Below are 21,790 nucleotides of genomic sequence, written 5' to 3'. Positions count from 1 at the left end.
AAAAAAAAAAAAAAAAAAAAAAAAACACACCTTGGTCTCCCACAGTCAACTCTGTGTGAATTATTCTTTCTCCACTAGAATTCTCCTCTCTTGACAAATCGGTTCTATTTAGGCAGCGGGCAAGGTGAACTCCCCTGGGCAGTTACATTATCCTGAACCATCTTCAAATTTTGTCAGGCAAGCATCAAGCAAGATGAAATTCAGGTTACTTTCCTTTCAGGGGGTCAAAGGCATAACCTCGAGTCCCTGCCCGACACACACATACACATCCCTTTGTCCAGCACCCTTAGACTGGGCACCTTCTTGGATCAATCAACACAGTGCTTCTCACATCAGTCTCAGGCCACCAATGCCTCTTCCGTGTAGATGAGGCATGGAGTGCTTGTGTTTCCTTTTCCCCAGGTTGAAGGAGATGATGTAGCAAACCCTCTAAAATCCAGGACTGTCAGCAGCGTTGGGGAAGCTGAGGGAGTGGCACAGCTGAGACTGGGGGTAAATCATTTACCTGCTAAAATCGTAAGCACAATTTTGTCCAAGTGTGTATTTTTCTAGGATAGCATTCAGAATACGTATCAGATTCTTGACAGGATTGAGGGCCTATAAATGTGTAGCCAGTAAAACTACATGGTGTTTTGGGGGGTGGTTTGGTTGATTTTGGAGACACAGTCTCGGTCTGTCACCCAAGCTGGGTGCAGTGGAGCAATCATAGCTCACTGCAGCCTTGAACTCCTAGATTTAAATGATCCTCCTGCCTCCGCCTCTTGAGTAGCTGGGATTACAGGCACATGCCACCTGATTTTGATTATCTTTTGTAGAGATGGGGTCTGGCTATGTTGCTAAGCCTGGTCTCAAACTCCTGGCCTCAAGCAATCCTCTAGCCTCTGCCTCCCAAAGCACTGGGATTGTAGGCATGAGCCACTGTACCTGGCCCCTATGTGTTATTTTTAACAAGTGCGGATCCAGGGACAAGTCAGTTGAGTCCCACTGCCAGGGTCTGGTCCTGGTGCATATTGTCTGGCCCTGGTCCATCCTGCTCACCGACAGGATCTTCAGAGCCCAAAGGTAAACCTGAGAGTGAACACGGTCTCATATTCCAAATGACTTCAGAGACACTGTCAAACATTCTGAATATAAAACCCTTATTGTAAAAGGAAATTAAATGTGAAGAGTAGAACTTACCCTTTCGTTTTGTTAGAGAAAGACTCAAGGCCATATTGCAGATTTTTGCATTTCTCCGTCAGTTGGAGCGACTTCTCATTCAGATATGTGCTGTTTCATGAAAGAGATTTTTAAAAAGATTGATTTAAAATGAGAGCTTATAAGATATTGTTAACAAAAATCAGATTTAATTGATAAAGTGTGTCCAAATGAAGTCTGATTTTTACACCATTATTGGATTTCTCCATGGAAAAGGAAATTAATATTTTCACTTCTGATGGGTCTAAATGAAAAAAAAAAAAAACTTACACTCTAAAGTTAAACATAAAAGAACTCTATTTTGAGGACTTTATACTGACAGGTTTTCATACTCTGAGGTTAGTTGTTACAATCAACAAGTTATTCAATAGTTATAATCACTGTGTGTTTATTTTTAAAAGATGTTTTCTTTGGTAGAAAACATGCAGACATAAGCAGTCATTAATCCTTTCCACAATAAACACAAATCTGGCCTTTGATTATTATAATAGCTGCAATAGAAGGGCCTGGTGCTATTTGTTTTGTAAACTTTGAAAGCTGGAAGTGGAACCAAAAAAAAAATCCAAAGTCAGACTAAGGACATGGGTTACAAAGTTCGCCTGTCTATCAGCCTCATGGACATACACAGGTTATTTAACCAGCTCCAGCGCAGCTCCAGGCGTAGACTCCCGTATCTCTAAATCAAGGATAACTGTGCTTACCTCATAGTATTACTGTTACTGTGCCAAGTAGCAATGTAAAGCACTTGTAATGTGCATCACACATACTAAGTGCTCAGAAAAATGAACTATCTATTTCCAAGACTTAAAAATATATATATGAGGCTGGGCACAATGATTCACGCCTGTAATCCCAGCACTTTGGGAAGCCAAGGCAGGCGGATCACAAGGCCAGGAGTTTGGAACTAGCCTGGCTAACATGGTGAAACCCCATCTCTACTAAAATACAAAAATTAGGCATGCTAGCGGATGCTTGTAATCCCAGCTACTTTGGGAGGCTGAGGCAGGAGAATCGCTTGAAGCTGGGAGGCAGAGGTTGCAGTGAGCCGAGACCACACCATTGCACTCCAGCCTGGGTGCTACCGTGAGACTCTGCCTCAAAAAAAAAAAAATATATATATATATATATATACACACACACACACACACACACACACACACACACACAAACACATGCACACACACACATATACAACTCTAATTTGCTGTTAATGCATTTATTTAATGAAGATATTTATGGGCAGCATAATATGGGTTGGGCCATACGCAGGTTATTTAGGACAGAGAGGAAGAGAAAATAGACATGGTCTCATTCCCTAGCCGAGCTTGCAGTCTGATTAAGCAGAAAGATAAAAATAACCACACAAAGCAAGATGGAATTATGAACTGTGATTGGTTATGGCCATAGTATATGGCTTGGAAGAGGTGGTCTCTACTCACACTGAGGGGTCAAAGGAGGCCTCCAACGAAGTATCATTTAGGTGGAGACACTCAAGGATGATCCAAACAAAGTGGGTAGAGCATTTGAGGCAAAGAAAAAAGTGTGTGCAGGCCAGGCACACTGGCTCACACCTCTAGTCCAGCACTTCAGGAAGCTGAGGCAGGTGAATCACTTGAGCCCAGGAGTCCAAGACTGCAGTGAGCCATGATCGGGCCACTGTACTCCAGCCTGGGTGACAGAGTAAGACCCTGTCTCAAAAAAAAAAAGTGCAATGGTTCTAAAATGGGGAGCAGCCTCGAATATCTGAGGAACTGAAAAGATAAAAGGATTCAAGGCTGAAGAGCCAAGGGGTGATTGCAGAGAAATGAGGGGAAATGGGGCAAGAGAGGAAATGAAAAATTAAGAGGTTTCTGCTGGACTCTAGGAGAGAGAGCGATGGCAACTCCTTTTACTTGTCAGGATAGAATAGACTATGATAACAAACAAGTCAAGCTCTCAGTTGCTTTACAAAATGAAGGTTTTTTTCTTGCCCATGAAACGGCCACTGCATGTCTGGGGGCCATCTAGGGCAGCTGCGCTCCATGTAGATTAGAGCTTGTGATGGTTCATTTACTGTGGCAACTTGATTGGGCTCAGGGGTGCCCAGATAACTGGTAAAACATGATTTCTGGGTGTGTCTGTGAAGGTGTTTCTGGAAGAGATGAGCATTTGAATCAGTAGACTGAGTAAAGACTGCCCTCACCAACAGGGGTGGGTAGCGGCCAAGCTGCTGAGCACTTGGATAGAACAAAAAAGCAGAGGAAGGGTGTGTTCACTCTGTCTTCTTGAGCTGGGACATCTTCTCCTGCCCTTGGGCAGTGGCGATCCCGGTTCTAGGGCCTTCGTATTCAGACTGGGACTCACACTGTTGGCCCCCCAGTTTCCATCAAAATCTCCTCCACCTTTGGGCTTAGACTGAACTACACCACGGGCTTTCCTGGGGCTCCAGCTTGAAGGCGGTAGGTTATGAGGACTTCTCAGCCTCCCCTAATTATGGGAGTTAATTCCTCGTAATCAATCTCCTACTATCTACTCTATTGGTTCTGTTTTCCTAGAGAACTCTGACTAACATAGGGATCCAAATTGCTTCAGTCTTGTGGCACCTTCATTTCAATAACCTGCTTCCATAATTGCTGTGGCAGGAGAAGAACCTGCTGGAAGTTCTTGCCCTGAATACAAATGTTTTGAGTCAGAAGCACAATGCATCATTAGCCAGAACTGGTCACCTGCCCCACCTAATTGCAATGTGGGAGTCAGAAATGAGCCACCTTCCTGTGTCTCCAGAGAGGAGATCGGACACAGGTGTGACTGGAGACCTCACCACACACTGTGTCCATCGGCAGGAAGAGAAGCAGACAGATTTGAGATCTATTCTAAAGGCAAGACTGACAGGACTTCATAGGAGATTGGATGTGGGAAGTGAAGGATAGGAAGGCAAAAAGGTAAAGATATAAACAAGACAGATTCATAATTAATTCTCCAATATTTCTCAGAAATGCTTTCTGAAAACACTGCCTGCACAGTACACATGGGCTCACAAAAGTCCCTCTTAATCCTGATAGGATTTCTCTCCCCCACAACTTCCTTCCCCCCTCCCTCTAGTACAGTCTCCAAGCATCACCCTCTGTGCTTTCTGTATGTATTATCATACTGTCCAAGGATTTGTTTATTTCCAGTTTGCCATGTATTTTATGCAGGCAGGACCATTAATGAAGTGAATTACCAAGCCAGCAATGCTTTGAATTATGATGGTGTTGCAACATTGAATTGTGAAACTGTGACTGGTAGGCACCTATAGGATTGTGTGTCCTATGTCTCTCCTTAGAGTATATTTTATTTTATTTTATCTTATTTTATTTTTTTGAGACGGAGTCTTGCTCTGTCGCTCAGGCTGGAGTGCAGTGGCACGCTTTCGGCTCACTGCAACCTCCTCCTCCTGGGTTCAAGCGATTCTTCTGTCTCATTCTCCCATTGTTTTAAAGATGGAGTTTGGCTCTTGTTGTCCAGGCTGGAGTGCCATGGTGTGATCTTGGCTCACGGCAACCTCTGCCTCCTGGATTCAAGCAGTTCTCCTGCCTCAGCCTCCCGAGAGCTGGGATTTCAGGCATGCGTCACCATGCCTGGCTAATTTTGTATTTTTAGTAGAGACAGGGTTTATCCATGTTGGTCAGGCTGGTCTCCAACTCCTGACCTCAGGTGATCTGCCCACCTCAGCCTCCCAAAGTGCTGGGATTACAGGCGTCAGCCACTGCACCCAGCAAATCAGAGAGTATCTTTTTAAATACAAACTCAGAACAGGTTTAGTGTGGCAATCTAAAATCACAAAAGATACATGGGAACAAATGAGAGGATCTGGAGTAGAAGTGGAGGTGACAGAATGAAGTCCTGGGGACAAAATCGGTCTTGGGAGTCAGCAGGGCCAGTCTCTAAATCTGGGCTCCACTCTCTGACCTTAGCTTTCGAGCTTTGGGCGCGGTGGTTCATGCCTGTAATCCCAGCACTTTGGGAGGCCGAGGCAGGTGGATCACGGGGTCAAGAGTTCGAGACCATCCTGGCCAACATAGTGAAACCCCATCTTTAAGTACAAAAAATTAGCTGGACGTGGTGGTGTGTGCCTGTTGTCCCAGCTACTCGGGAAGCTGAGGCAGGAGAACTGCTTGAAACCGGAAATAAATGGAAGATTCCGTGAGCCGGGATCATGCCACTACACTCCAGCCTGGCGAAAGAGTGAGACTCTGTCTCAAAAAAAAAAAAAAAAAAAAAAAAAAAAAAAAAAAAAAAAAAAAAAAAAATAAAAAAAAAAAAAAAATTAAAAAAAAAAAAAAAAAAAAAAAAAAAAAAAAAAAAAAAAAAAAAAACCTCACCCAATAAAGAAATTTTAGGAATTGACTGGGATGTGTATAAAAACACCTGACAAGCTGAATTCAGTAAATAAATGTGTTCTTATTCTCTCAAAGTCATTGGATTATTTTCTCAAATCAGTCATTATTTCCATAGAGGTAGGAAGCATCTCACACCAGTAGGAAGTTATCACCGGTAATGAAAGAAGGAAGCCCTTTTAGTTATCTTTGCCTCTGTACATTCCCTGTCCTCTCCTTTTCATTCCAAGAGTCTTCAGAGTTTTCTTCCTTTTTCATCTAACGTCATTCAAACTTGCTCTGGAAACAGACCCTCTCAATTCTGGGATAAGAACTACCTGTGAGCAGATCCCATCTGAGAGGTTGGTGCCCACCACACATGAAGACGTTGGGTTGAGTCCTCTTTAACTGCTGACTGGGGACATCTCTCAGACAAGTCATAGGGGATGGAGAGAAACTGATCAAGGTGAAGGTAGGAATTGCAAAGACTCTGAACCAGAAACAACGTGGTGGGACAAGAGATGGCTGCAAGACAAATGTGGGCTGATCTGTAAGCCCAGGAAGTGTTACTGGGTGATACGGTTTGTGTCCCCACCCAAATCTCATCTTGAGTTGTAGCTCCCATAATTCCCATGCATTATGGGAAGAACTCTGTCAGAAATATTTGAATCATGGAGGCAGTTTCCATACTGTTCTCATGGTACAGAATAAGTCTGATAGTTTTATAAGGGGAAACCCCATTCACTCTCATTCTCTCTTTTGTCTGCCACTTTGTAAGACGTGGCTTTTGCCTTCTGCCATGATTGTAAGGCCTGCCCAGCCATGTGGAACTGTGAGTCCATTAAATGCCTTTTTCTTTGTAAATTACCCAGTCTTGGGTATATCTTTATCAGCAGCATGAAAATGGACTACTACACTGGGGACTATATCACATCCTGCTGCAGCAGAGCTTCCTTCCAGGTAGAAGTCCCATATAAATGGAGAGAGACCCACCTAAAACTAATCAAGTTAGTCGTCTGAGCAGTTGAGTCAAGGGAGAGAAAAAGAGCAAGACTCAGTAGTGTTGCCAGGCAAACTCTAAGAACCAAAACCCTGGGACCAGGCTCTCGCAGGCTCAAAGTATGAATTCTGTTTCTGTCAATTCTGAGACTAAAACAATTTTTTTCATTTTATTCCAATTTTCTGTTGAAAGCACTTCTTAAAAACTTCTTACCAGAATTAGGTGAAACAGAAAAAAGGACCTGTTCACATCAGAACTGCCAAACTATATAGTTGAGAGTGCCGCCAAAGAGACAAATCATGGCAGAGACTATAGCTACCCTCATGGTGTTCTGCTAGAACTCTATAATCTGGTTAGCATGAGAAGCCTCTGACTCATGAGCAGAGATGGTTCTAACTGTTCTGCCAATGTTTCTCTAATTGCTCCATTAGATCACAATCTCCGCTCACATGTCACTGTGCAAGATCGCTTTTCTGCCCACTTGTAGCATTTGTCACATCTTACCAGCCCTCCCGATTCCCTGATCCACTCCATCTTGCCACTTTGCAAATCTGCACTAATATAGCAATACAGCCCCTGGCATCCTACGTTCGTACACCTGACCCATGAGAAGTGCTGGAAAAAAATCATGTGGGTGGGTTGGTGCCTTGGTAAATTCATGGTGTCCAATTTGCAAGGCCTTTTATATACCTTGGCAATTCCATTACATGCCCAGTTCCCTCCATGGCTATGCTATGCATCCAGTTTCCTATTGTCTTTGCCTGTTCTCTGCACTCCTCACTTCTCATTTAACTGTGCTCCTATTTCAGAGAAACATGATGCAGCTGGGTGGGCACTGGCCTTTAAGTTCAACCCATCCTGACTTTCCATCTCAGAGCAAGAAATGTCTTCCTTCTCACAAAAGAATAATCCATCTGCCATCACATCCCTGTCTATTTCCTCTGAGATCCAGCTGATCTCTTGATTTTTATCTCCCCTGAATCTTTCCCCTCTCCCTACCATGGTCTCCTTTCCCAGCTCAATTCCATCTTAAAATCAAAAATAAACAAAATCACCCATTCTGCTATGCTCCTCCATCTATTGCCTTACCTATCATTCAAAGAGCAACCAACGATTGTCCCTTTTCTTTACCTGCAAATCTGCTAAACCATTCTTGGATAGCACCACCAAGTCCACGAGCTATTTCCACACATCTGGACTTGACCCCCAAGGGTATCTGAACCATTGACAACTCACTCAGCACCTGGCTTCCGCCACAGTCCCATCTTCTTGTCCTCTGACCTCTGCTATTCAAGGTCCTTCTGCAGGATCTTTCTTGGGCCAGTGTATAAAAGTGAGTATTTCCCATGGGTCTTCTTTTCCTGATGTGAACTTAAAGTAAGTGGCTGGTATTCAGTTTACCAGTGTTTCCCCATCCACTGCGCCTCCATGGCCATCTTAGCCTGCTGGCTTCCTCTAAACACCTCTCCCAGCCTCCTTCCCCTTCAGCTCCATCCTCACTTCCGCCATGGTGGGTTGTCTCATGTGCACATTTGATCACATCATTTTCCTGCTCAGAGACCTTCCATCCCATCACTCTTAAGATGAGCTTCGTACTCCTTATTAACTGAGCTTGCAAAGCCATCCACCACCTGGCCCCTGCCTGTATTTGTTAACCATTAATTCGTACACATTTCCCTTTTTAAGTTCCTTCCAGTCTTATATTATGGCTTCTGGCTGTTTTTATTATTTGATTACAGAATTTGTTTGTTACTGGCAACCAAGGCGTTAGGCACATGTTCATCACTTCAGTATGTTGGGGGGGGCAGGAATCTTTAATAAGGTTGGAAAGAAAAGATACACAAAAACAAGCAGTTCTGCTATCATTGTTATCCACATACGGTTGATGTGCTTTTAAAATATTATATCCTTATAAGTCATTCTTCAATTGAAATTGATCACTTTACAAGCCCCACTGACAAGATTCCACAGAATAGCCGAAAGCTTAGAGACTGTAATGGCTACTGCCAAGTAAGAAAAATTAAGATCCTGGTAATGCAAAGAATGCCTCTTGAAGGAAACAAGCTGTTCAATCCTTACAAAACAATGCCATCAGTGCTTACTGAGCATCCACAAAGGCCCCTGAAACATAGAATTAATGTCACCCTCTGAGTATGACTCATAATTAATGCAATCATGCAATCAGTCCCCCAACCAAGTAAAACATCCCAAAGAATCATCTGCATATGGGTGACAAAGGAGTTTCAAGAACATCCAAATTCTATTTACAGTGATCGTACAGGAGATAAAACTGGATTGTGAATTTAAATGTAAAGCTTAAAACCAAATCAATGTTATTCTCTCTGAACAAAGAATGCTTTAACAGACAGAGAATATTATCAAAGAGCAGAAAGCCCAAAGAGTTACAAGCTTCTTTCCATATACTTAGAAACCCTCTGTGCTCATTCCAGGGATGAGGAGCCAGGACAGCGTCCTAGCCACCAGCATCTTGAGCACCGTAGAGGGATGTAGCAGGCTGACCTGCCCCTGGGACAGAGGCCACAGTCATTACCTGTGATCCAGCTTCCAGCTCATTAAGCAAACTTCTAACTATAATGTAGCCGCCTCCCCCCTCCCCATCCGCCACACACACACATGCCATGTAGTTTTCCTGAGAGATCAAGGAAACCATCCCAGTCTACTCCATGGTTTGAGTACTCTTTTTAATTAACAAATTAATATTCTGGTTTATAAATCATCCTTTACGAATCTGGTTAACAAAAGTCTGCCTTTGTGTATCCATCATACTCAGGAGCTGACAAAATCAAGTCACAGTGCCTACAAAGATGAGGGGCAGGTTCTGGCTGCCTTTCAATTTTGTCATTCACCGGATATCTGTGCCAGAGAATGGTAAGTGCTGGAGATGAAACAAGGTACAGGACAGTTTCTCTGCTGCCTTGAAGCAAACAGCCGGGTAGGAATGACGGGCAAGTAAACACGCAATTACCATCTGAGCTTGCAGAATGAAAGCCGGCTATTTTCCGTAATCATATTAATTTCAAGAAACCATGATTCTGTGTTTCGGTGAATGCCATTTAATTCAAATAGAGGAACTTTTCCTAAAATGACTTTACAGAGCTTCATTCTTTTATATATAAACATTGCAGGCAGCTTAAAATTGCAAAAATTTCTGCAAATAATCTCTGCTTACTTGGTTTTTATTTGCCTTCAGTTACCCTCGATGAAGATTAATTAGCTAGCTCTCTGCTTCTGAGTCAGTTACTATAATGTATTTTTGCTCTCCTACCATGATTGAAAGATAAGTTTTCAACAATGTAATAGCAGCCAGATGCGGTGGCTTACACCTATAATCCCAGCCAGAATTTGAGAGGCCAAGGTAGGGAAAGGTCTTGAGCCTAGGAGTTTGCGACGGCAACATCGTGAGTCTCCTGTCTCTACAAAAAAATTAAAAATTAGCCAGACATGGACGTGTGTGCCTGTGGTCCCAGCTACTCAGGAGGCTGAGGTGGGAGGATTGCTTGAGCCCAGGAGGTGGAGACTGCAGTGAGCTTTGATTGCACCACTGCACTCTAGCCTGGATGACTGAGCGAGACACTGTCACAAAAAAAAAAAAAAAAAAAAAGGAAAATTGTAACTCTCACGCACAAATAAAATGAACATGAGTGAAAGCTTTTATTTTACTCATAATGAGGGAACCAGTTCAAAGGAGAATGCAGAGTACCACCACCTTTACAGATCAGGAATATTGAGATTTATCTGTCAATGGGAGGGCGAGGGGGAGGATGAGTCATTGGGACATCTACCATGCAGGATATAATTTGCATATTTATGGACAAGAATTCTTTTGCATTGCTATCAGTTAACTGCAACTTGGCGTTCTCAAATAGCTCCCATAGGATCAGAATCAGATAACTCAGAGGTGTGTGATCTGACCAGGCATGGTGGCTCACACCTGTAATCCCAGTACTTTAGGAGGCCAAGGTGGGTGGATCACCTGCAGTCAGGAGTTTGAGACCAGCCCGGTCAACATGGTAAAACCCCATGTCTACTAAAAATACAAAACATAGCCGGGCATGGTGGCGCAGACTTGTAATCTCAGTGGGAGGCTGATGCAGGAGAATCGCTTGAGCCTAGGAGGCGGAGGTTGCAGTGAGCCAAGATCATGCCACTGCACTCCAGCCTGGGTGACAAGGTAAGACTCCGTTTCCAAAAAAAACAACAAAAACTAAAAGTCAAAGCGGTCTGTGATCTAAACAATGCAAACCTATCCATTGTAGCACAAAATTTTCCCTACACCATGAACACTACCACTGCCCATCACTCTAATGTTAAGGGAAGCAGTCATAGGAATGAGCCTCACAGACTCCCACTTCTGAATTTCAGTCTCCCTCCACCCCACAGAGGACCCCAAATAGGGAAACAGATGGACCTGGCTCAGGCATGGGTCATTTGGGCAGTCAGAAAGTATTCCCTTATCTGAGTCACCTGAAGTGAGGGTTATCAGAAGGACAAGTATGAGATGGAGATTTACAAAAACTTCAGATTCGATGGGCCAGAGTAGGACTCTAATTAGGCAATGGTGTCTTCAGGCAAGTACTGTAGAGATAAAACAAAATAGAAACAGATTGAAGACAAGTTGCAAACACGAGCATCCACGTCTCATTTCACTGGTCCAGAGGCGAGAGGTCCTTGGCTATGGGAAGCACGCCTAAAAGTGTAGAGTCGGGGGAATTCACCCACAGTGCAATGTTTCTGTCATTTTTAACCAACTTCCAACAATATTGTCTTACTCTAGTCTGAAGGTGGTGACTCATCTCAATTGATTGTTCACCATGAAGTCACAGATTGAATTCCTTGTTCTGCTCTTCTTCCCCTTCTCATTACTGTGCTTGTCTAGTCTAATACACATATTTTTTTCTTACTCTAAATAGCTAAGATTATTTTGACCTTTCTTTAGTGTGCTTTCAATTTGAAAATCTTGGATATGCTAATGAGAGGAACGAAACTAACTCCATCTTAGATGTGAGCCTGACTGACTCCACCTTGGCTTCTACCCACCACCCACCCCCCCCCACCCCGATTCCTCCCTTGAGTGCATACCTGGGCCATACTGTACTGGGTCATGTTGTGCCTAGAACTATAGAAACACATAGCTGCTGTAAACATACCCTTCTTGACAAGCCCACTTGCTATTGTGCATACCCTCTTGATTGACTGTATAGAAAGTACCGAATGCCCCCCTTGGTAACCAGCAATCATAGGAACCGCTTGTGTATACCTTCCTTAGTTAATCAACAATCATGGGAGCCCCTTGCCTCCTAGTTATCAGCCTCCTTCCCTAACTTGCTTATTCTGTTTCTGTAAAATTCCGCTTTGCCCCCTTCACCCTTAGCAACATAAAAGGAAATCAAACCCCTTCCTTGAGGCCAAAAGATTATGAGTGTGAGCTGACTCTTGGTCGCTGGCAATAAAGGATCCACAGTCAGATTTCAGAGTCTGGCGGTTTCTTAACAACTTGCTCAGATATAACACTAAGTATAGTTTTAATATTAATATCTACATTCCCTGATGTAAAAATCCTCATATGCCTTCTTAGTTAAGAATGAAGGAGCTGGGCGCAGTGCCTCACGCCTGTAATCCCAGCACTTTGGGAGGCCAAGGCAGGTGGATCCCTGAGGTCAGGAGTTTGAGATTAGCCTGTCTAACATGGTGAAACTGTCTCTACTAAAATTACCAAAAAAATTAGCCAAGCATGGTGGTGCATGCCTGTAATCCCAGCTACTCAGGAGGCTAAGGTAGGAGAACTGCTTGAACCCAGGAGGAGGAGGTTGCAGTGAGCCAAGATGGCACCACTAAACTCCAACCTGGGTGACAGACAGAGTGAGACACTATCTCAAAAACAAACAAACAAATGAAAAAACAAAGAATGAAGGTCATAAGAGTGATATATATTGAGTGGTCATTAGGTGCCATGTATTGTTTTACAAACTTCTCACATCGAACTTTCTTCTTTAACAGGGCTATTTTGCAATTCTATAAATTGTACATAAGTGATAGCAATGCAAAATAATTCTTACAGGCATGCAAATGAACTGTGCCCAGTGGAGAGGCAATTCTCCCTCCTCCACACCACAAGGAAAAAGGAGTTCTGCCTCCACTGACACACTCAGCTTAGTCGTCCTGATCTATACATGTAAATGTATCTGTTCTGGGGATTCTCCTTTGAATTGGTTATAACACCTTACCAGTTTTCTGTGATTACTTAAATAAAATCTTTACGCTTGAGCCCAGCAGTTTTGAGAGCAGCCTGGGGAAAACTGCAAGACCTCATCTCTATAAAAATTTTTTAAAAATAGCCAAGCATGGTGGTACATGCCTGCAGTCCCAGCTACTCCAGAAGCTGAGATAGGAGGATTGCCTGAGCCCAGGAGGTCAAGCCTGCAGTGAATCGTGATCACACCATTGAACTCCACCCTGGGTGACAGAGCAAGACCCTGTCTAAAAAATAAAAATTAAACATTTAAAAACTGATCATTTTCATATTTGTATGTGGTTTTACCTTTATATAAAAAGTATCTTTTAACGCCTCAAATGAGAGTGCTGACAACATTTTTGAATCATGTAAACAAATTACAGTAATCAAGAGGATAAACTTTGATGGCAAGTGGACAATCATTAAAACTCCTGCTCTGATACACACTAGATGCCCAACCTTAAGAAAGTTAAACTCCTCTATGATTTCAGCTTCCTCACGTGCAAAATGGGAAAAATCCTCTCTTTGATGAATTTGATGCAAAATCTGCAAGAGACAATGCATAAAAACACTTAGCACAGTCATTGGAATGAAGACCCTGCATAATAATCAGTATTCAGGCGTATTTGTTAAAAGAGACCAGAATGTGTCCCCTCAAAATATGCCTCTTTGACATAAATGTTTTTTGAGCTAGAGGCAATTAAGAAGCTGACTCAAAAAAGCTCTCTGCCTTCCTTCTGTTTGCCTAAAAGCAGGGCAAGATAATCGTTAAAGACAAAAGGTCTTCCTACACTCCGCCTATTTCCCATGCAAAGCCAGGGTGTAAATTCTCCTTTACAACCTTTTATCAGCTCAGCAACAAAGCCAGGAGATTCTGACAGTGGACTTCACTCCCTTCATTTCCCATAAATTTGCCTACCCACATTTTCCTACCTCTAGGATCCTGGGACAACTTTCTTTTTGTCTTGTCACTTCTCTGAAATTTATTGTTCTTTGTCAAATATACGACATAACACTCCTAAAGCCACTGCTTTGAGTTACTTCTCTCCCACGGGACAGGACGTGCACTGCATGCATTCGTAAACTTGCTTGTTTTTCTCTTGTTAATCTGTCTTTTGTTGCAAGCCTGTCCCGACTACAAATGTGTGAGGGTTGAGGAAGAGTTACTCTTTCCTCCCTTTCTTAGTCTATACAGAAGTGGTTTTTGTCTTGGCAGGCCTCTTGAAAGCAGCATTTCTTCAACTGCAGTGTGCCCATGAATCACCTGAGAAATGTGTTAAAATGCAGTGTCTGGTTCAGTAGATCCAGGGTAAGGGTTAATATCCTGCATTTCTGAAACTGAGGGCTAATCTTTTAAGTTGCTTGCTCCTTGTTAATTTTTGCAGCTTGTTGATTTTTTTTTTTTTTTTTTTTTTTTTTTTTTTTTTTTTTTTTGAGACAGAGGTTTGCTCTTGTTGTCCAGGCTAGAGTGCAATGGTGTGATCTTGGCTCACTGCAACCTCAGCCTCCCAAGTTTAAGCAATTCTCCTGCCTCAGCCTCCTGAATAGCTGGGACTACAGGCATGTGCCACCACTCCTGACTAACTTTTTCTTTTTTGTAGAGACGGAGTTTCTCCATGTTGGCCAGGCTGGTCTTGAACTCCCGACCTCAGGTGATCTGCCTGCCTCAGCCTCCCAAAGTGCTGGGATTACAGGTGTGGGCCACCATGCCCGACACTTGTTAATTTTTTTTAAATCCACATAGCTTAAAGTCAGGCTGCTAAATGCTGTAACTTAGCGTTCACTAACTTCCTTATAAATAACACTCTGACGTATGTGCCACCATAGTGACAGTTACTTCAGTTGTCTTTCAGAAACTGTCCAGTTCAAACCAGCTGAGACCAGCAACCCTCTGAATGCACCTGCATGGATGTCCAAAAAGTGACATTTTGACAACCGAGGGCCAAAACTCCACTCTCAGATCATGGTAACACTGCCATTTTCTGACCATGTGTCCTAGGAAGAGTCGTGAACCCAGACTACACTTGCTGAGATCACCAATTACCTTAATTCTCCCCACTGTCTATCACTTTTCCCCACCTCAGACCATCCAAATTCTTTACTCCATAAATATCCCTAAGCACTATCCTTGAGGAGGTGGATTTAAGAGCTGTTCTCCCATCTCCTGACTGGGCTGCCCTTTGAATAAATCTTTTCTCTTTTGCAAAGCTCACTGTCACCATGATTGGCTTACTGTGTCCAAGCAGAATGAACCTGGTTTGGTGTCATATCTATGAGCTCCCAGATGATGCCAATCCCACTGGACTAAAAGTCTCACTTTGAGTATCAAGGTCTTAAAAGTCTCCTGGATCAAGTTATTCTGCCCTGACAGTCTTTTTCATGATAGTCTAGAGCAAGACTTCACACACAAGAAATGTGGGACTGTCTCCTAGGCAGAAGTGTTAGTGGGAAAAGCAATGAGTCAATTCAAAAGCTGCAGAAGTAAAGTGAGCTAAGTCATCATGTCACTAGTAAGAGCTCTGCTTTGTTTTTAATTTTCAAATAAAAAGCACAACCAAGGAAATAATAGAAGAGGAAACATATGTTACTGGGAACATTTAACATAATTGTTTTCCTGACTCAGTGGCATGGTTCAGTCTCCCAGTAGACCTGCTGCAGAGAAGAGTAACCTCCATCCACCTGGCCAAAGCCCCCAGTCAGGCTGTGCTCTGGATCCAGCCCAACAAATGCAACCCTTAAATAAGGATTGTGCAAGCAAACTGGATGACAACTGAAGAAACCCTGTTGCTTCTGAGAAAACATCCAATCCAAGAATGTGAGTTCTGGAAATGTCATTAAATGTCAGTTATATCCATGCTTACGTGTCCATGTTCGTTATGTAATCACCATCAGCAAGTTCTTTTTCCCAACCAAAAAAATAAGTGAATTTCTCTGCTAACTAAATATTTCTTCAGGCCAGGCTCAGTGGCTCACCCCTGTAATCTCAGCACTTTGGGAGGCCAAGGCTGGTAGATCACCTGAGGTCATGAGTTCAAGATCTGCCCAGTCAACATGGTGAAACCCTGTCTCTACTGAAAATACAAAAAAGTAGGCGGGTGTGGTGGCACACGCCTGTAATCCCAGCTATTTGGGAGGCTGAGGCAGGAGAATTGCTTGAATCTGGGAGGTAGAGATTGCAGTGACTGAGATCACACCAGTGCAGTCCAGCCTGGGCGACAGAGTGAGACTCAGCCTCAAAAAAAATTAATTAAATTAAATTAATAAATATGTCTTCACTAAAACTCAAATAAGTGAATTTTGAGATAAGAATTTTATTTTATTTATTTATTTACTTATTTTGAGATGGAGTTTCACTCTCGTTGCCTAGGCTGGAGTGCAATGGCATTATCTCAGCTCACTGCAACCTCTGCCTCCCGGGTTCAAGTGATTCTCCTGCCTCAGCTTCCCGAGTAGCTGGGATTACAGGCATGCACCACCACGCCTGGCTAATGTTTTTTCTTGTTGTTGTTGTTGTTTGTATTTTTAGTAGAGATGAGGATTCTCCAGGTTGGTTAGGTTGGTCTCAAAGCTCCTCACCTCAGGTGATCCACCCGCCTCGGCCTCCCAAAGCACTGGGATTATAGGCATGAGCCACCGTGCCTGGCCGAGATAAGAATTTTAATTAGAAAATATCTTTTATCTGTATTCAATGTTGACTTCATGCTAATTTGAGTGTTTGAGGAGGCCACATAGATGCCCTAACATTCAAGAATTTACAAATACTTAACTATTTGAAACATAATTACAGTTTTAAAATAAGTTTACTCATCTAAGAGTAAAGATTTTCTTACAATCTGGAAGTCTATAGCTCAACTCTTACATATTCATGTTTTATATTCATTTTCAGGAAAGCATCAGGTTCAGTAACTAAGAACTCCTGTAGAGAGTGTTGTGGAGTCTTCTTTAAAAGAACAAAACAAGGCAAAAGGAAGTTTAACAGGATAGAGCAGCCAGGTGTGATGGTCATGCCTATAATTCCAGCAATTTGGGAGGCCAAGGCAGGAGGATTACTTGAGCCTAGGAGTTCAAGACCAGCTTGGGCAACACAGCAAGACCCTGCCTCTACCAAAAAAAAACTTTTTTTAAATTACCTGATCATGGTGACATGTGCCTGTAGTCCCAGCTATTTGGGAGGCTCAGGGAGGCGGGTCTCTTGAGGTCAGGAGTTCAAGACCAGCTTGACCAATATGGTAAAACCCCATCTCAAAAAAAAAAAAAAAAATTATCCAGGCATGTTGGTGCACAACTGTGTCCCAGGTACTCAGGAGGCTGAGGTGGGAGGATTGCTTGAGCCTAGGAGTATGAGGCTGCAGTAAGTTGTGACCCTACCAATGCATACCAGCCTGGGTGACACAGCAAGACCCTCTTTTTTTTTTTAGAGACGGAGTTGTGCTCCGTCACCAGGCTGGAGTGCAGCAGTGTGATCTCTGCTCACTGCAACCTCCGCCTCCTGGGTTCAACAGATTCTCCTGCCTCAGAGACTGGGTTTCACCATGTTGGCCAGGATGGTCTCGATCTCCTGACCTTGTGATCCACCTGCCTCAGCCTCCCAAAGTGTTAGGATTACAGGCATGAGCCACTGCACCTGGCCTCAAGACCCTATCTCTTAAAAAAAAAATTATAGAGTGATTTCTGGCCAAAAAAGCAAGAAAGAAGTAAACCCATGAAAACCAATGGTGCAAGTCTGGAAGCAAATATAGAAAAGCTGCCTAATTGATGTGGAAGCCCCAGGGAAATTATATACCATAAAAACGTAACACTACAAAAACTAGTTGTCAGACACATGTGAGCAGTGAACAAGATCCGAATTTACTGGCTTAACATTCAAAACTGGTGTGTTTGTGTATCTTCTAAAGACTGTTGGGGGTTTATTTGTGGAGTTCAGCTGAGTGTCATCAGAACAAAGATTAGTACAAAAAATCTTTCAGAAATCATGCCCAAACATTTGCGTGAACCTTAAATATGAAATGGCAAGAAGAATATGTCACAACAAAGTAAAAATAACAAGTGAAATGTCTCATCATACTGTGACAATTTTATAAATGAGGCAAAGGCCCTGTCAAAAAATGATGATGATTTTCAAAATTCTGAAATGCAAAGGGGAAAACTACATTCAGTTTACAGGAAGCACACAAGAATCTCCCCATTACCAAGATGTTTTTTTTTCTATGGTCCATGCTTTGTAAGATAATAATAAGAAAAAATTATAAACTAGAATTTGTTGAAAGAACAACTTCTAGAGTTTGCCCTTGATCTGCTGTTTTACCGTTTTCATGTCTGTCTCTGCCGTAATGCCCTCATCTGTTAGTTGCCTCCTAATAAATTTGAACAAATGAATGAATGAATAAGACACAACTAAGCATGAGGTATTGCAAGACGGTAACCCATCCAGGGAAAATTAAAATCTGGAGTGGATCAGATTGAAAAACAAAACATTCTAGAAAAAACATCAGGAGGATTTCCAACCAGAAAGGTCCCCTGGTTAACCTTCAGCTAATTATAAGATTTAATTAACTAGAAAAGCTGAATTATTTTTATTCTATTTAATTGAGATTTTACCATACTTAAAACGATGCTACTCAAGTGCTCTCATTAATATTTAATGAAAGTGTAAGAGAACTGGCTAACCAAATTTACTGTGCTTAGGTAAACTGTAATTAGGAAGGGTTAGCAGGGCATCCCAAGGGACCTAACAATCACAAAATGAAGCAATACAATTACAGGTGAATTTCAACAAGGAAACAGCACAAAACAATAATCCTCATATAGTTGGAATACAATTACTTGAATGTGGTGGTTGGTTCTGAGAAGTGCAGTCAATCATGTGACAGTTCAGACAACTCAGAAGCAATAACCCTACCCAACAGACTTGAACTCGGGTTTTTTTTTTTTTTGAGATGGAGTCTCTCTCGTCACCCAGGCTAGAGTGCAATGCCGTGATTTAGGATCACTGCAACCTCTGCCCCCAGGTTCAAGCAATTCTCCTGACTCAGCCTTCCTAGTAGCTGAGATTACAAGTGCCCACCACCACTCCTGGCCAATTTTTGTATTTGTAGTAGAGAAGGGGTTTCACCATGTTGACCAGGCTGGTCTCCAACTCCTGACCTCAGGTGATCTTCCCCCTCAGCCTCCCAAAGTGCTGGGATTACAGGTATGGGCCACTGCACCCGGCCTAGACTTGAACGTTTGATTGCATGAAAGTGTATTAATCTTCTGTCTGCTCATTCCCAGTTTCCCAGCTGACAAAATGTATTGCTGTTATTTCACTTACAATTTGGAATAACCTGCATCTAGTTAAGGTGGAGCTACTTTGTCTTGTTACGGATTTTCGTTTGTTTTGCTGTCTTCGTTCTAACTTGGCAGAGCCAGGTGCTTTGTCTCTATTTGCCTGCAAGACCTCTTTTCCAAGACATCTCAGGTTTCTCTCCAAAGCACCTTCCGCCTGGAGCATATCTGTTCTTGTTCTTTAACCAATTCCTGGTCCTATTTCCTATTCATCTGCCAAACTAGTCTTTGTGAGTAGCATCATGCATGGCAATGAGTTCTAATGAGTTTTTAATGTTTCACACCTCACGATGAACATATATTTGCATTTCAGAAAATGCTTTTAAGGAACGTTTTATTTTCTGCCCTCACTCCCAACTCAGTTGGTTGCCTTTAAGCAAAACCAAAGAGAGCCATAGCCAGCCTGTTCAGACTGCTGCAATCATTTAAGCCCCTCTCACCCCGTGCGGGCCCCTCTTGCCTCCCTGGCCCGTCCACGCTTGCCCCAGTCGCAACTTCTGCCCCCACTCCAGCTGAACAGATTTGCCATTCTCAGCTTTCAGCTTTGGGGATCCCTCTTGGCATGGTTAGCGATCGCTGCGACCATCCTCACATCACAGACTTTTGGGCTTCTGCTTCTTAGGACAACACCTGCTCTCCCTGCGAGCCTACCCCTCACCCCAGGCTCTCCAACCTCAGCCACCCCAACTCGCAAGCCACATCCTATCCCACTGACCAACCCTACTGCCAAGACAAGCCCAATCCCCAGACCTGGGGCTCAGAGAAATTATTAATCCAATCAAAGGCACTAAAGTTGGGATTCTGACTCTGAAGCAGGCACCAAATTTTGGACAGAGGGGGGCTCTTCAAACCATACTATTCCTGCAGTAAGTGTCTGGCAAGAGGCAGGGTATATGGTGTGAACTAACTAGGCCGTGCACTGGTATTAACCTGCGTGAGCTCTGCCTGGCTGCGCTCCAAAGGTCAATGCATTATTTGAGCCTAGGGGAGCCAGTCACTGCTACGTCCAGGGCTGCATCCGGGTGTCCTTTTTATGTCTAAACCTGCATTTTCCTAATTTTCAAGTCTGTAGAAATATTTACTACAAAAATTTTACAGGAATGGGTAAATATCTGTAAGTTTTTAAAAGTATATATGGTATTATACAATATGATAGGAGAAATAAGACGTAATGATAGATAAATCAGAGGAATTATAGTTTACAACCATCTGTTGTACATTTCAAAGTAGCTACAAGAGAAAAAGGTGAATGTTTCTAGCATAGACAAATACTTAAGGTCATGGATATCCCAAGTATACTGATTTGATATTTACGAATTATACAAATGTATTAAATTTTCATACGCACTCCAAAGCTATGTATATGTATCATACATCAATTAAAAAAAGATAAATGTATGTATCAGTAAGTACTTCTAAGTACCTGTAAATGGATATAAGTGCATATTAGAGTAGGAGAACTAAAGAGAATTTGAGATCAATGTTTACACAGTGCTAACATTCTGTTATCTAAAACACTTCTTGATTGGGGGCGCCAAGATGGGCGAGAGAAGCCAGCGCGGGAATGCAGCTCCCAGCGAATGAGACGCAGAGGGCTAGAGGATTTCACGAATCCAAATGAGGTGCCAGGATCATTTCTGTGGCACTGATAGGGCACTGAAATTAAGCCCAGGGAAGGAGCCGCAGGGCGAGGGCTGCCCGGGGGGCAAATCAAGAGTGGGGGGCGTCCCCACCTGAAACGTGCAGCCCGCTCAGAGAGTCGGGGGACTTAACCCCCTCGGCGCTCCGTTTGGGATCCTGTGCTTACCTCATTCCTCCTGCAACCCACGGTCCACGAGAGCCCTGCCGGACCGTGGGGCCCCGAGCGTAGTCGATGCAAATGTGAGCAGCGGCTGCCGCTGGGTGGGGGCAAGTTGTTGCACGGACCTGGGCGGGAATTTGGACTAACACCTGCAGGACGGACCGTCCCACGAGGGAGGGAGCGTTGAAAGCGGGGAAACAGACCACAAGGCCTGGCAGGCCCCACCTCCACAGAGCTCAAACTGAAGCCCTGCTAGAGAGCTTGGCAGCAAATACACCAGCTTGACCCCAAGCGGGAAGATCCAGCTGGGGAAGGAGAGACGCCATTGGGAAGGCGGGGCCGCTCTCACCTGTGGACAAACCCCAGGGAAGGACCACCCACCCAGCAACCTGATGGACCCGAGAGCCCAGCAGCGCCCTCTACAGGCCAACAAAGATACAGCTCCAACCTCAACAGAAAAAACGTCCACTCAAAAAGATTCCTCCTGAAATCACCTACTTCAAAGATTAAAGGGAGATAAATCCACGAAGATGGGGGAAAAAACAGCGCAAAAAGGATGAAATCATCAAAGAACACAACACCTCTTCTCCTCCCAGGGATCAAAACTCCTTATCATCAAGGGAACAAAAAAAGAGAATGAATTTGACGAATTGACAGAAGCAGGCTTCAAAAGGTGGATAATAAACTTCTGAGTTAAAAGACCATTTTCTAACCCAATGCAAAGAAACTAAGAACCTTGAAAAAAGGTTAGACGAAATGCTAACGAGAATAACCCAGTTTAGAGAAGAACATAAACGACTTGATGGAGCTGAAAAACACAGCACAATAACTTCACAAGGAATACACAAGTTTCAACAGCTGAATCGATCAAGCAGAAG

The 21,790-nt window shown here is 43.2% G+C and overlaps 1 protein-coding gene across 2 annotated transcripts in view; it reads right to left on the bottom strand.

The window, feature by feature from the left end:
* ST8SIA6 (ST8 alpha-N-acetyl-neuraminide alpha-2,8-sialyltransferase 6) overlaps nt 1–21,790 on the bottom strand; it is a 132,393-nt gene that overhangs the window by 66,488 nt on the left and 44,115 nt on the right. For both annotated transcript variants that reach the window (XM_017529774.2, XM_037739001.1), the window contains exon 3: nt 1,180–1,269. In XM_017529774.2, the coding sequence (XP_017385263.1) occupies nt 1,180–1,269 (90 nt within the window). The remainder of the gene's footprint in view (nt 1–1,179; nt 1,270–21,790) is intronic.

Source organism: Cebus imitator, unplaced genomic scaffold (assembly GCF_001604975.1).
Source record: "Cebus imitator isolate Cc_AM_T3 unplaced genomic scaffold, Cebus_imitator-1.0 Scaffold61, whole genome shotgun sequence".
Classification (NCBI taxonomy): domain Eukaryota; kingdom Metazoa; phylum Chordata; class Mammalia; order Primates; family Cebidae; genus Cebus; species Cebus imitator.
This window is presented reverse-complemented; position numbering and strand designations above follow the sequence as displayed.